Raw genomic sequence first — 12,494 nt, forward strand, 5'->3', positions numbered from 1 at the left:
AAAACAGGTTTAATTTCTTTAAGACCACATATATTAATGTAAAAATTTGAATTAATTTCCAATTTATTAAATCATCTATTTCGTTTTTATTTAGCAATTAACTTTCATATCTCAGATCACGATTCTTTTGCAAATCATTAAAACTAATAGAAATAAATTATTTTCTCTTTTTGCAGATGACAAACCTTACAGCAAGTCTTGCGGTACAGAAATTCGACAAAAACAGGTAATTTGTTTTGGTGATAAATTTAGAAAATAAGTCACAACACAAGAACTTTTTCAATAAATCTTAAAACGAAATATACTTATATCTATTTTTTTCAAAGAGCGTCGAATAGTCTGTGCTAATCCAGACGATTTTTTTCTGCATAACAGGTCTTTTTAAAGTCTTTACGTCACTCGATATTGTTTAGAGGGCAATGTTTTCTTTTTTTCTACTCTTGTTTACTTTTACACAAAAACCCTGAGGTCAATTTGTTTTTTACATTAGTAAAAATTAGTTATATGGTTACAGGGCTTCTGGTATTTGACGCACGTAGTATCGATGACGTTTACATCGTTTTTGTTTATTTTTTTATTTTAACCTGGAGCTACATGTGGTCATTAACATTTATCTGCAATGATTGATTTGTATTTAGTTGTTTGTATTGTTCGCCAAATAGATTATGAAGTTTTACAAAAATATCTCTATACTATAGACTACAAAAGTTTTAAAAGATCGATTTAAAATGTCACTTCCATTGCGTATACTACAATTGCATCCTATTCATATTATGGACACTGACCTCCCCGCGGTGTCACTTAGGGTAGATACTTTCATCGTCCGTTGAAATAGTGAGCTGATGTGGCCTCGAGTTCACCCATAAGAACTATAAAAAATGAGTTGAGGCTGGGTTAGTTGCCCACACTCGGAAAACCCCTCCTACTATTAAAAAGCAATGAAAAAGAAAACCAAACCCCCTCTAATGTTGACGACCCCCGCAAACGTACTCAAGAAGTACAAAGCCGATATTATTGCCTTACAGGAAATGCGATGGAAAGGGACTGGCGTAAGTAAATCAGATGATTACGCCCTGTATTATAGCTGCCATCGAACGAGACATGAATTTGGCCGCGAATTTATGGTTAATAGGAGAATAAAAACCTAGTCTCCAGATTCACTCCAGTAGACGAGCGAATTGCTATCAGTCTTATTCTATATCAGTCTAATTCTATGCTCCGACGGAAGACAAAAAGACAAATTCAGCCTCCATGAATAAACATCTGACAACGACATGAGGTTGATTGACATCGCGGCAGCAAAAAACATGCCCAGAATCAAGCATATCGATCAGATGATGATGAGGTTGATTGACTTCGCGGCAGCAAAAAACATGCACCAGATTCAAGCATATCGATCAGATGAAGATGAAAACCTAGTGACAGATACAGATAGCCTGTTGAGGATCTGGAGGGAGCATTTTAAAAAGATGCCCCAGAACACACAAAAGACATTTCTTATTGGTTCTGTGGAATCTTCTTCAGAGGGTGTACCACCTTACCATGATGAGGTCAAAGTTGCAATTAATCGGCTGAAGAACAATAAAGCAGCAGGTGCAGATGAATTACCAACCGAACTATTCAAGACCGGTGGTCAGATGCTGGTCAGGAGCATGCTCCAGCTGATTAGTACTATTTGGTTAGATGAATGCATGCCCAATGATCCAGCATCCTGTGCACAAAAAAGGAGATAAGACAATATGTGTCAACTATAGAGGAACAAGTCTCCTCCCCATCGTATATAAAGTGCTATCCAGCGTGCTGGGTGAACGACTTAAGCCAATGATCAATGACATTATTGGACCATACCAATGCGGCTTCAGGGCTGGCATATCCACCATTGCCCTGATCTTAACTCGGCGCCATATCCTGGAAAAGACCCACGAAAAACACATCGACACATTCCACCTATTCGTCGACTATAAAGCCGCATTCGACAGCCCTGTCCGTTCAGAGGTGTTTAAAGCCATGTCTGCGTTTGGTATTCTTGCAAAATTAATACGGCTATGCAGGATAAAAGGACCTGTCGGAGCCCTTCAGTACCGAACGAGGATTTAGACAAGCTGACAGTTTGTCGTGTGGCCTGTTTAACATCCTGCGGGAAAATGTCATACGAGATGCAAATGTGAACAGAAATTGCATTCTGTACAGCAAACAGCATATGTTACGCGCATACGATGATGACATCGACAATATGGGTCGAACATTGCGAGCGGTAACAGCCACCTTTGAACGAATTGAGAATAAGCCTGCCAAAGTGGGTCTGGCAGTAAACGGCGATAAGGCCAAGCTGATGGTATCGACGCGCCAATACGTCAGTAGACTCGGACCATGTGGAACTTGCAAACTACAGCTTCGAGGTAGTGAACGATTTTATATACGTCGGTACCGCCATAAACAAAACATCAGCTTTGAAATCCTGAAAAGAATAATGTTGGTCAACAGATGCTACTATGGTCTGAGTAAACAACTCAAAAGCAAGGCCAACTCTCGCCAGACCAAACTCACTACAAGTCGCTGATACTACCCCTGCTGTTGTGTGGATCTGAAGCATGGGTACTTGTGCAATCAGATGAGAAAAAATTGTACGGAAGATCTACAGGCCGATCTGCGTCGACGGTGAATATCGCCGTCGAATGAATCATGAGTTATACCATCTATTCTCGGACATCGACATAGTCAAACGTATCGATCTGCAGCGACTACGTTGGCTAGACCATGTTGTGAGAATGAATGAAGATGCCCCAGCTCAAAAGGCATATAAAAGTGAGCCAAGTGATGGTTCACGCAGAAGGGGAAGGCCACGAATCCGATGGAAAGATCAAGTAGAAGACAACATCTCGGAAAAAGGTATTTCAAATTGGATAAAATATGACCGACGCGATTGGAAATCTTGTTTTAACCTCGGCTTATGGAACAATCGTTCTGTCATAAGCCAGCTAAGTAAGTAAGTAGGATTTCCCATAAAATTTTCTGTGGTCGCTTACGAATTTCACTTTGAATATTCACAAATTATTTCGAAGGCATTCCTACTTCGATTACAAAATAGGGATATGATAATTTGAGAATAAATTTCGATTGTCCCAGTTAACAAAGTGTCGAATGATGACTTTCCGTTACCTAATATATGATTCCCAAACTCGTCAATGTGCATTATTTTGCTTATAAATAATTTCGAATCTATTAAGCGACTTAGCGAAAATTGAAAATTGAAAAAATTGACATTTTACTCAATTTTCATTAAACTCTTTACGTCATACAGATATGATTTATTTTCTTACGTTTTTTTCTTTTTTTCCATTAATGACCACTAATTATAATTTTACTATAGGCTTCTGGTTATTGACGTAAGTAGTATAGATGGTAGTAACATTAACATTAGTTTTTATACCAACAACTTTCCCTTATATGAGCTCTGATAAATACCAAGGTGTTGGAGGGTATGAAGACAAATCTAAAATGCCGAAAATTATACATCGACAAGGTTTGTCGCGGCTAATAAAACGATTTTCCATCTAAATTCAAAATGCGTATAAGTAATGACAACACGTATACGCACGAATATTATTTAGAAATTCTATCTTATATTTTTGTGTAATTTCAGAAGCATAGATTTTTAAAAATAATTTGTAAGGACTACCAAGAATCGCATAACTTTTGATTTGTTTGATGTACTATCAGCTTTGATTTTCAGAAGACGGACTACCAGAATAGTAGACTAGGACTAGTTTAAATAAAATGTAAAGTGTTTTGGGCTTAATAAAAAGGGGTTTCCTTGAAGATTCAAAATGAGCATAAGTAACGACAGTAATTATACGCACCCAACATTTTTTTCAGATTACAGTTTGTAATTAAAGTATCGGTTGACCTGTAATATTAAGAGATGTCAAGTACAAGTTGTAGTTTCAGCGAAATATTTTTGAAGGTTATCAGTCTGAACACCAGCATATACTAGTGGGTCGTCCACCTTTGTTTAACATTAATTTAGCTTTATAACTTAATTCATTTTGGAATAGATGAATGTCATAATTATCCCGATTTATACCGAGGGGAGAATTCAAACATTACATATTAGCAACAATTGATAGGGGTCAAATTATCTTGAATTTTTAATTGCAAAAAATATAACAAATTATCTTGAAGATTAATAAACTCATCAATCACATTTCAGAATATAAAAACCAAACACATCAACCTGAAATGACATAAGGAAATACTTGCTAATAAAAAGGCTTCTATACATCTGAGTGATGAAGGAAAGGCACGCGATGTAATCAAAGTACGACAATTTCAAATAATGACACTTGTCAAACAATTCCTTTTGTTTTCTTCTCAAAACAAGCAATAATAAATAAATAAAATTAACTGAAAGCCTAATATTAGCATCACCTAAATCTTTCTATGAATAAGAATTCAGAACTGGTATTTTAGCTAAAATTCAATTTTTTTTGCAATAATAAAATAAATCCCCCATTGAATCGAATGGAATATAATTAAATTTGTGTATTCTTTTTTAATAAATATATATTATATTTTAAGAATAGCTTGACAAATAATTGTATAACATTCGGTCTATTCGGCTTTGAAGAGTAAGTGAAAGGAAGAAATATTTGTTTTCTTTATTTGTTGCGGACTCATCCCAAATCTAGTCGAACTAGGTTATGAATTGTTAGACTGCACGAATGGTCTTGCAATTTTTGTGTGGGGCAAAAAAGGGGTGGAGGGAGTATTGTTACACTGCAGTTGTATTTGTTTGGATCCGCTGATGTATGACAAGCGTTGACAACAATACATTTTATTTTAAGAGTTAAAATAATTTTTGTATATAAAGATGAATTCGGCATGAGGAAGACATCATTATCTTCTGGATACTGCAAGCAATAGGAGATAACCATCATTCAAAATGGTTGGTATTAGGGTTACAAATATATAGCTGGCCACAATGTAAGAACCACGTCTAATGGGAGAGTTTCTTTTCAATTTAATTACAGAAATTCATAATTTTATTTGCCTTTGTGGCCGCTGTTGCCGCCCAACAAGTCAGTAACGAATACTTGCCACCACATTTCGATTTGGGTGGTGCCAGCTACACTGTAACTTCCGCTTCGGCTCCTGAAGCATCTTACGCAGCTGAAAGTTATGATGTGGGAGCTTCGGCCCCCGCTCATAGCTTCTCTGAGGCGGATGGTTATCGTTACAAGACCCAACGTCGCCGTGTCTTCAGAACTGCTCGCCGCCATCGTCGTGATGTCTCGACCGAATATTTGCCTCCAGCAGCCTCAGCCGTCTCCACCGAATATTTGCCTCCCGCTGCTTCGGCCCCTGCAGTTTCATATGCTGCCCCAGCTGCTTCATATGAATCATATGATGTAGGGGCATCTGCTCCTGCTCATAGCTTCTCTGAGGCTGATGGTTATCGTTACAAGACCCAACGTCGCCGTGTCTTCGGAACTGCTCGTCGCCATCGTCGTGATGTCTCGACCGAATATTTGCCTCCAGCAGCCTCGGCTGTCTCCACTGAGTACTTGCCACCTGCTGCCTCGGCCCCTGCTGTTTCATATGCTGCCCCAGCTGCTTCCTACGAATCCTACGATGTATCTGCCTCAGCTCCAGCCCACTCCTACTCTGAAGCTGATGGTTACCGTTACAAGACCCAACGTCGCCGTGTCTTCAGAACTGCTCGCCGCCATCGTCGTGATGTTTCCACTGAATATTTGCCTCCTGCTGCCTCGGCTGTCTCCACTGAATACTTGCCACCTGCTGCCTCGGCTCCTGCTGTTTCATATGCTGCTCCAGCTGCTTCCTACGAATCCTACGATGTATCTGCCTCAGCTCCAGCTCACTCGTTCTCCGAAGCTGATGGTTACCGTTACAAGACCCAACGTCGCCGTGTCTTCAGAACTGCTCGTCGCCATCGTCGTGATGTATCCACAGAATACTTGCCTCCTGCTGCCTCTGCTCCAGTTGCATCCTACGAATCTTATGAAACCGCACCAGCTGCCTCCTATGAATCGTATGAAGTAGCAGCTGCTCCTGCAGCTCACTCTTTCTCCGAAGCTGATGGTTATCGTTACAAGACTCAGCGCCGTCGTGTCTTCAGAACTGCTCGTCGTCATCGTCGTGATGTTTCCACCGAATATTTGCCCCCAGCAGCATCAGCTGTTTCCACTGAATACTTGCCACCTGCTGCCTCCGCCCCTGCTGTTTCATATGCTGCCCCAGCTGCCTCATACGAGTCATATGATGTATCGGCTTCTGCTCCAGCTCACTCCTTCTCCGAAGCTGATGGTTATCGTTACAAGACCCAACGTCGTCGTGTCTTCAGAACTGCCCGTCGCCATCGTTTCTAAACTGTTGTAATAGCCTAATTATTTCGAATTTAGATACTAAGTAGCTAAAATTCGATATGAATTGGAATTCAAAATGTTTGTATTTACAAGGGAAATAAAGTACTATGTGAAAAATAATGTATATGTGGTTGTTTTATATGATTTTGAAATATCTTTATATATTTTTTGTAATACACAAATGGCGAGAAGCTGGAAAGAAATCTCCCTTTTGTTATTATTTGCCCTAAGGATTTAACCTTGGAAAATTGTTAAGATTCGATTTGATTATACTGAGCCACACTGAGAAATTTAATTGTGAAGTACAATCTTGCCATATTGCCAATGTAATGATTTTTTCATTTGTTCTTAAGAAGGATCCTTTCAAATATTATACAAATAGAAACATGATTAAGTTCTCTTATAAGATTCCTAATAAGATTTTATTAGGAATACTATGCTCAATATTAAACAATTTTTTGTAAATGGAAATGGGAAACATTGCCGATTTTTCCGTTTAAAGTTACCTGCATATTTAAGGGAAACCCGCACCCGAAATCGGAAAATTCCAACGGTGTTAGAAATAGGACATGTCTGGCTCTCTCGAACTAGGATGACTTCGCTCTAAAATTAACAAAATGGCGCACCTTTGAAAAAATATTTTTGGAAAATCCCCGATTTTTGACCAAAAACCAAGTTAAAAAAATAAGGAAGATCTTCACCGATTGGCTTTATCCTAGTTCATACGATAGCTATACACTCACAGATAAACGTGTAACAATTGGGTTATTAGTTTTGGAGTTATCGTGCCCGCCATTCGCAAAAGAGAAAAACGCGTTTAAAGTTTGAGAAGCTCTTTAGCCGTCTCTTGATGCTGACACAATAATCGGCTATATCTTCAAGAGTTCTTGAGATTTTCACCTGAAATTTTGTAAGGACATTCTTGAATTAGCGTAGATTCGAATTAAATCAAAAACATTTTTGACCACGAGAATGGGGAGGTCCCCTTAAAGATTTTTAAAGCAAAGTTCCAGAAGAATTTGCAAACTTCCAAGGTATGGATTTTTAAAGAGAAGTTTCAGAAGAACTTGTAAACCTAGAAAGTTTAGATTTTTAATGAAAAATTTCAGAGAAATTTGTAAACCTATAAGGCGTGGATTTTTAAGAAAAGTTTCAGAAGAATTAATTAACCTATAAGGCGTAGATTTTTAAAGAAAGGTTTCAGAAGAATTAATGAACCTATAAGGCGTAGATTTTTAAAGAAAAGTTTCAGAAGAATTAATGAAACAAAAAAGGCGAGGATAAGACGATTTTTTAAAGAAAAGTTTCAAAAGAATTTGATTTTTCCTTAATCGTTCATTTGAGACTGTTCGTTCGGGAACTGTAGAACTCTAGTTATAGCTACAATGGATGTGGTTGTAATTTAACACTACGGATTTTTGATGGGTCAAAAACGTATTTGCAGCAACTTGTCAGTATGTTCTGATATAGTCCTGAGCTTTGGTATGCTAAAGGTTCTGGACGAATTTTTCTACCAAAGACTTCAATTTGTTACTACGTTTTCTCAGGGGATAAATAACCTCTTGGTAGCAAATTACTATGCCATAGCCTCCATAAATAGGTCCAGAACGAATTTAGGTACTGTGAATGCTACATCTCAAGATGAATGTTTTAACAATTTTGATGAACCAATCTTAAACCTACGACCAAAACCGGGTACATTTCTACCTTTTTTGATTAAAAATACTGTAAAATGTTCAATATTGATGACATTTGCATCAAATATTGAGGAATTATTTTTGAGGTGTTTTCAATCATAATTGATGACAAAATTATAAATATTTTTCATTTACATTTACCAACACCTTTAGGCTCTTTTAGAATCTCAAAACCGCCATGATTTTAATTTTCACTTAAGACATAATACATTAATTTTTAATATTTCATAGTTTTCTAGAAGACAATATTTTTATTTCAATTAGGAAAAGTTTCCTAACAGTTCACAAAAATTGTCTAAATTGTTCAGAAATAATAAGCAAATGTTTATTTTAAGAAATAATTTCGAACTTAAATATTGTCCTAAACAGAAGTCCAACACTAGCTACTGTATCACCTCCAATTTGAAAGCGCCGCTAAGTCTGCCTTAAACGACTTAACGAATCTTTAAATGTCATCCATTAATCATTTTCTTTGCCTAATTGGAATTAAGTTAATAGAAAGCCAAGAAACACAGATACTGCCAAAAACTCGACCACACAACAACCTACCAAAGAAAGTCAACTTGTTGGGCAAGCTCGTGCCTCGTCGACATGGAAACAGCACCTAGTAGGGTTGTCTTCGAATTATCGTTAACTCCATTGGATGACAACAATTAATGTTTTATTGTTTCCTCACTCGGATGAATCGAATTCGATTATATTATATTCGCATTATATGAATGCAATCACACACAGCGAGTGACCAGATTAAGTGAAAGGCCGATTCTGATTCAAGCAGACGACTTCTAATCAAACATACACTCCCAATGCAAGCGGCACTGGTCAGGCAAGCTAATCAAACAAAAAAAAAAAGAAGAATAGAATTGAATCGGAAATGTCTGCTCGACAGGCAACCAGATGTTTTTTGAAAGAACAAATATATATTCTGCAATAACTTGCTATACCAGCGATCGGAAATATTAATTTTTTAGTATAAAAAGCTGCATTTGTCCCTAGCTAAGTATCATTAACGGTTGGATTCTAAAGGAGTTGACTACCGCAGAAATGGTCAGTACACAAGAGTAAATTCCTTGGGAGGATTGATAATTAAATTATTTTTGTGATTTGCAGAAATTGTTCATCGTTTTCGCCTTGGTGGCTGCTGCAGCTGCTCAACTCAGCAATGAGTACTTGCCACCCAATGTTGGAGCTGCTTCTGCCCCAGCTGTGTCTTATTCCGCTCCTGCTGCATACGAATCCTATGAAGCTGCAGCTACCCCCGCTGCTTCTTATGAATCCTATAATGTAGCAGCTGCTGCTCCAGCTCACTCATTCTCCGAAGCTGATGGCTACCGTTACAAGACCCAACGTCGCCGTGTCTTCAAGACTGCTCGCCGTCATCGTCGTGATGTCTCCACTGAATACTTGCCTCCTGCTGCTTCTGCCCCAGCCGTTTCCTATGCTGCCCCAGCTGCTGCTCCCGCAGTCTCCTATGCTGCCCCAGCTGCTTATGAATCATACGAAGCTGCTGCTACTCCTGCTGCTTCCTACGAATCTTATAATGTAGCTGCTGCTGCTCCAGCTCACTCCTTCTCAGAAGCCGATGGCTACCGTTACAAGACCCAACGTCGTCGTGTCTTCAAGACTGCCCGCCGTCATCGTCGTGATGTCTCCACTGAATACCTGCCTCCTGCTGCCTCTGCCCCAGCCGTTTCTTATGCTGCCCCTGCTGCTGCTCCCGCTGTCTCTTATGCTGCCCCAGCTGCTTATGAATCCTATGAAGCCGCTGCTACTCCTGCTGCCTCTTATGAATCCTACAATGTAGCTGCTGCTGCCCCAGCTCACTCCTTCTCTGAATCCGATGGCTATCGTTACAAGACCCAGCGTCGTCGTGTCTTCAAGACTGCCCGCCGTCATCGTCGTGATGTCTCCACTGAATACTTGCCACCTGCAGCTTCTGCTCCAGCTGTCTCATATGCTGCCCCAGCTGCTGCTGCTCCCGCTGTCTCCTATGCTGCCCCAGCTGCTTATGAATCCTATGAAGCCGCTGCTACTCCTGCTGCCTCTTATGAATCCTACAATGTAGCTGCTGCTGCTCCAGCTCACTCTTTCTCCGAAGCTGATGGTTATCGTTACAAGACCCAACGTCGTCGTGTCTTCAAGACTGCCCGCCGTCATCGTCGTGATGTCTCCACTGAATACTTGCCACCTGCAGCTTCTGCTCCAGCTGTCTCATATGCTGCCCCAGCTGCTGCTGCTCCCGCTGTCTCCTATGCTGCCCCAGCTGCTTATGAATCCTATGAAGCCGCTGCTACTCCTGCTGCTTCCTACGAATCTTATAATGTAGCTGCTGCTGCTCCAGCTCACTCTTTCTCCGAAGCTGATGGTTATCGTTACAAGACCCAACGTCGTCGTGTCTTCAAGACTGCCCGCCGTCATCGTCGTGATGTCTCCGCTGAATATTTGCCTCCTCTAGCTTCCAACTCTGTTGCCACTTATGAAGCCCCCGCTGCTTACGAATCCTATGAAGTTGAAGCTTCCGCTCCAGCTCATTCCTACTCTGAGGCTGATGGTTACCGCTACAGAACTCAACGTCGTCGTGTTATCCGTCGTCATCGTTTCTAAATGACGATGTATGAGGAGTGATTCCATGTAATTTCTCTGCACAGATTGTGATCGATAGTCAATTTGTTCATAACAATGTTTGTTATGATTTATAATAACATAGATAATGACTAAAATTAATAAAAAAACAGAACGTATCTTACAATTGATTTGAATTTGTTTCGTTATTTTTATCAATAGGAATGTTCCGATATCTCCTTATTTTGTATATGTTTCCACAGAATTTCTCGGGTCTATGTCCTTCAGGGGTAAATATATACGCTGTAGAATACAAATTTTGCCATTTTTCACAAAAAAATTCAGAGTCCTTTTGACCCGCTAAATATTGACCGATCTTTATCAAATCAGGCATGCATATTCTTTGTCCCGATCTCCTTCTCCATGTAAAAAAATCGCGATGTTTGGACCATAATTGCGGCCTCTAGAGCGACCAGAAAATCAGACAAAATTTAGTTTTTGGTCCATTTCATCCCCTAAATATTAACCGATCTTCACCAAAAACAATAGGGGTCTTCATTGGCCACAACCCATCATACATGCACAATTTCGTGAAGATTGGTCCATAACTGTGGCCTATATCGTGTTTACAAATGATAATGGACAGATGGACGAACTGACGGACACACATGTCTCTATCGACTCAGCTAGTCGAGATATGACGATCGGTATACTTAAAGGTGGGTCTAGGATCAATATTTCGCGGCGTTACAAACACTTGGGGCTGCACAAAGCTATAATACCCTGACAACATAGTTGTGTAGGGTATAAAAAGCTAGAACTAGTTCCGACCGTTTCTTTTTCTGAATAGTTCAAATGAACTAGTTCATTTCGAAAATACCCAACTCTACATAGCTCCATGTTTCGGTATTTTGAATGTTTTAACCACATTGTTCCATCAGAGTTGCTGTAAAGTGGAATTTTTCCAAAAAAAAACATCCCGTTTTCTGATATTTTCTGGGGTTTCTTTTCAGAAAATGTTTAATATTATTTTTGACATAACAGACACACAAAGGAATGGTATGTTGGTTTCTGGTTCCGGTATGTAAAAGTTCCAGTTGAGTTGTGTCGTTCTTAGACGATCTATTTCAAAAGAAATGTAGTAAACGCTGCTCTTTCGTTCATCTTCTTGTATTTGCTCAAGTCGTTAATTTTTGCTCCGGCTCACCTAGTTCTTGTAGTTCATAGTTTAATAAAACCAGTAAGGAAAGTTCAAAAGTCGGACGGGGCCGACTATATGATACCCTTCACCACTATGGGTACATGTAAGACATGTTCATATCTACAATATCCTGTAGATATAGAAATTTCGCATACATCAGTCGGGGCCTAATTCAGTACTCTGTGCAAAATTTTGTCTCAATCGAATAAATATTGGCAGTATGGAGCTTCATTTACATAAAATGGGACGACACTATATATAGCAGCTATATCTAAATCTGAACCGATTCCAACAAAATTTCACATACATCAGTCGGGACCTAATTCAGTACTCTGTGCAAAATTTTGCATTAGTCGGACCACTATTGGGAGTTTGGTGCACTATTTACATTAAATCGGACGAAACTAAAAATCGGAGCTATATATAAATCTGAACCGATTTCAACAAATCTTGGCATATAAACATCTAGACCTAATTCAATACTCTGTGCAAAATTTTGTCTCAATCGGATCACTATTGGGAGTTTGGTACATCAATAAGTGAAAATCGGGCGAAAATATATGTAGGTGTTATATCTAAATCTGAACCGATTTTTTCCAATTTGCCAAAATTCATCCAAATCGGATCATAAATGGGACCTGTACTTTG

At 39.3% G+C, this 12,494-nt stretch overlaps 2 protein-coding genes across 2 annotated transcripts; both read left to right on the plus strand.

The window, feature by feature from the left end:
* The first annotated feature begins 4,942 nt into the window (after positions 1 to 4,942).
* Positions 4,943 to 6,389, plus strand: LOC133325713 (uncharacterized). Its single transcript, XM_061534436.1, has 2 exons — positions 4,943 to 4,957; positions 5,031 to 6,389. Exons 1-2 carry the CDS (start codon positions 4,943 to 4,945, stop codon positions 6,387 to 6,389), a joined length of 1,374 nt encoding a protein of 457 aa, XP_061390420.1.
* Positions 6,390 to 9,008: 2,619 nt separating this feature from the next.
* Positions 9,009 to 10,687, plus strand: LOC133325714 (ice-structuring glycoprotein-like). The gene is made up of 2 exons (XM_061534437.1): positions 9,009 to 9,130; positions 9,194 to 10,687. Exons 1-2 carry the CDS (start codon positions 9,128 to 9,130, stop codon positions 10,685 to 10,687), a joined length of 1,497 nt encoding a protein of 498 aa, XP_061390421.1. The 5' UTR covers positions 9,009 to 9,127.
* Positions 10,688 to 12,494: the final 1,807 nt, after the last annotated feature.

Source organism: Musca vetustissima, unplaced genomic scaffold, assembly GCF_032173495.1.
Source record: "Musca vetustissima isolate MV318-11 ecotype Yass unplaced genomic scaffold, APGP_CSIRO_Mvet_v1 utg3185, whole genome shotgun sequence".
NCBI classification, from domain to species: domain Eukaryota; kingdom Metazoa; phylum Arthropoda; class Insecta; order Diptera; family Muscidae; genus Musca; species Musca vetustissima.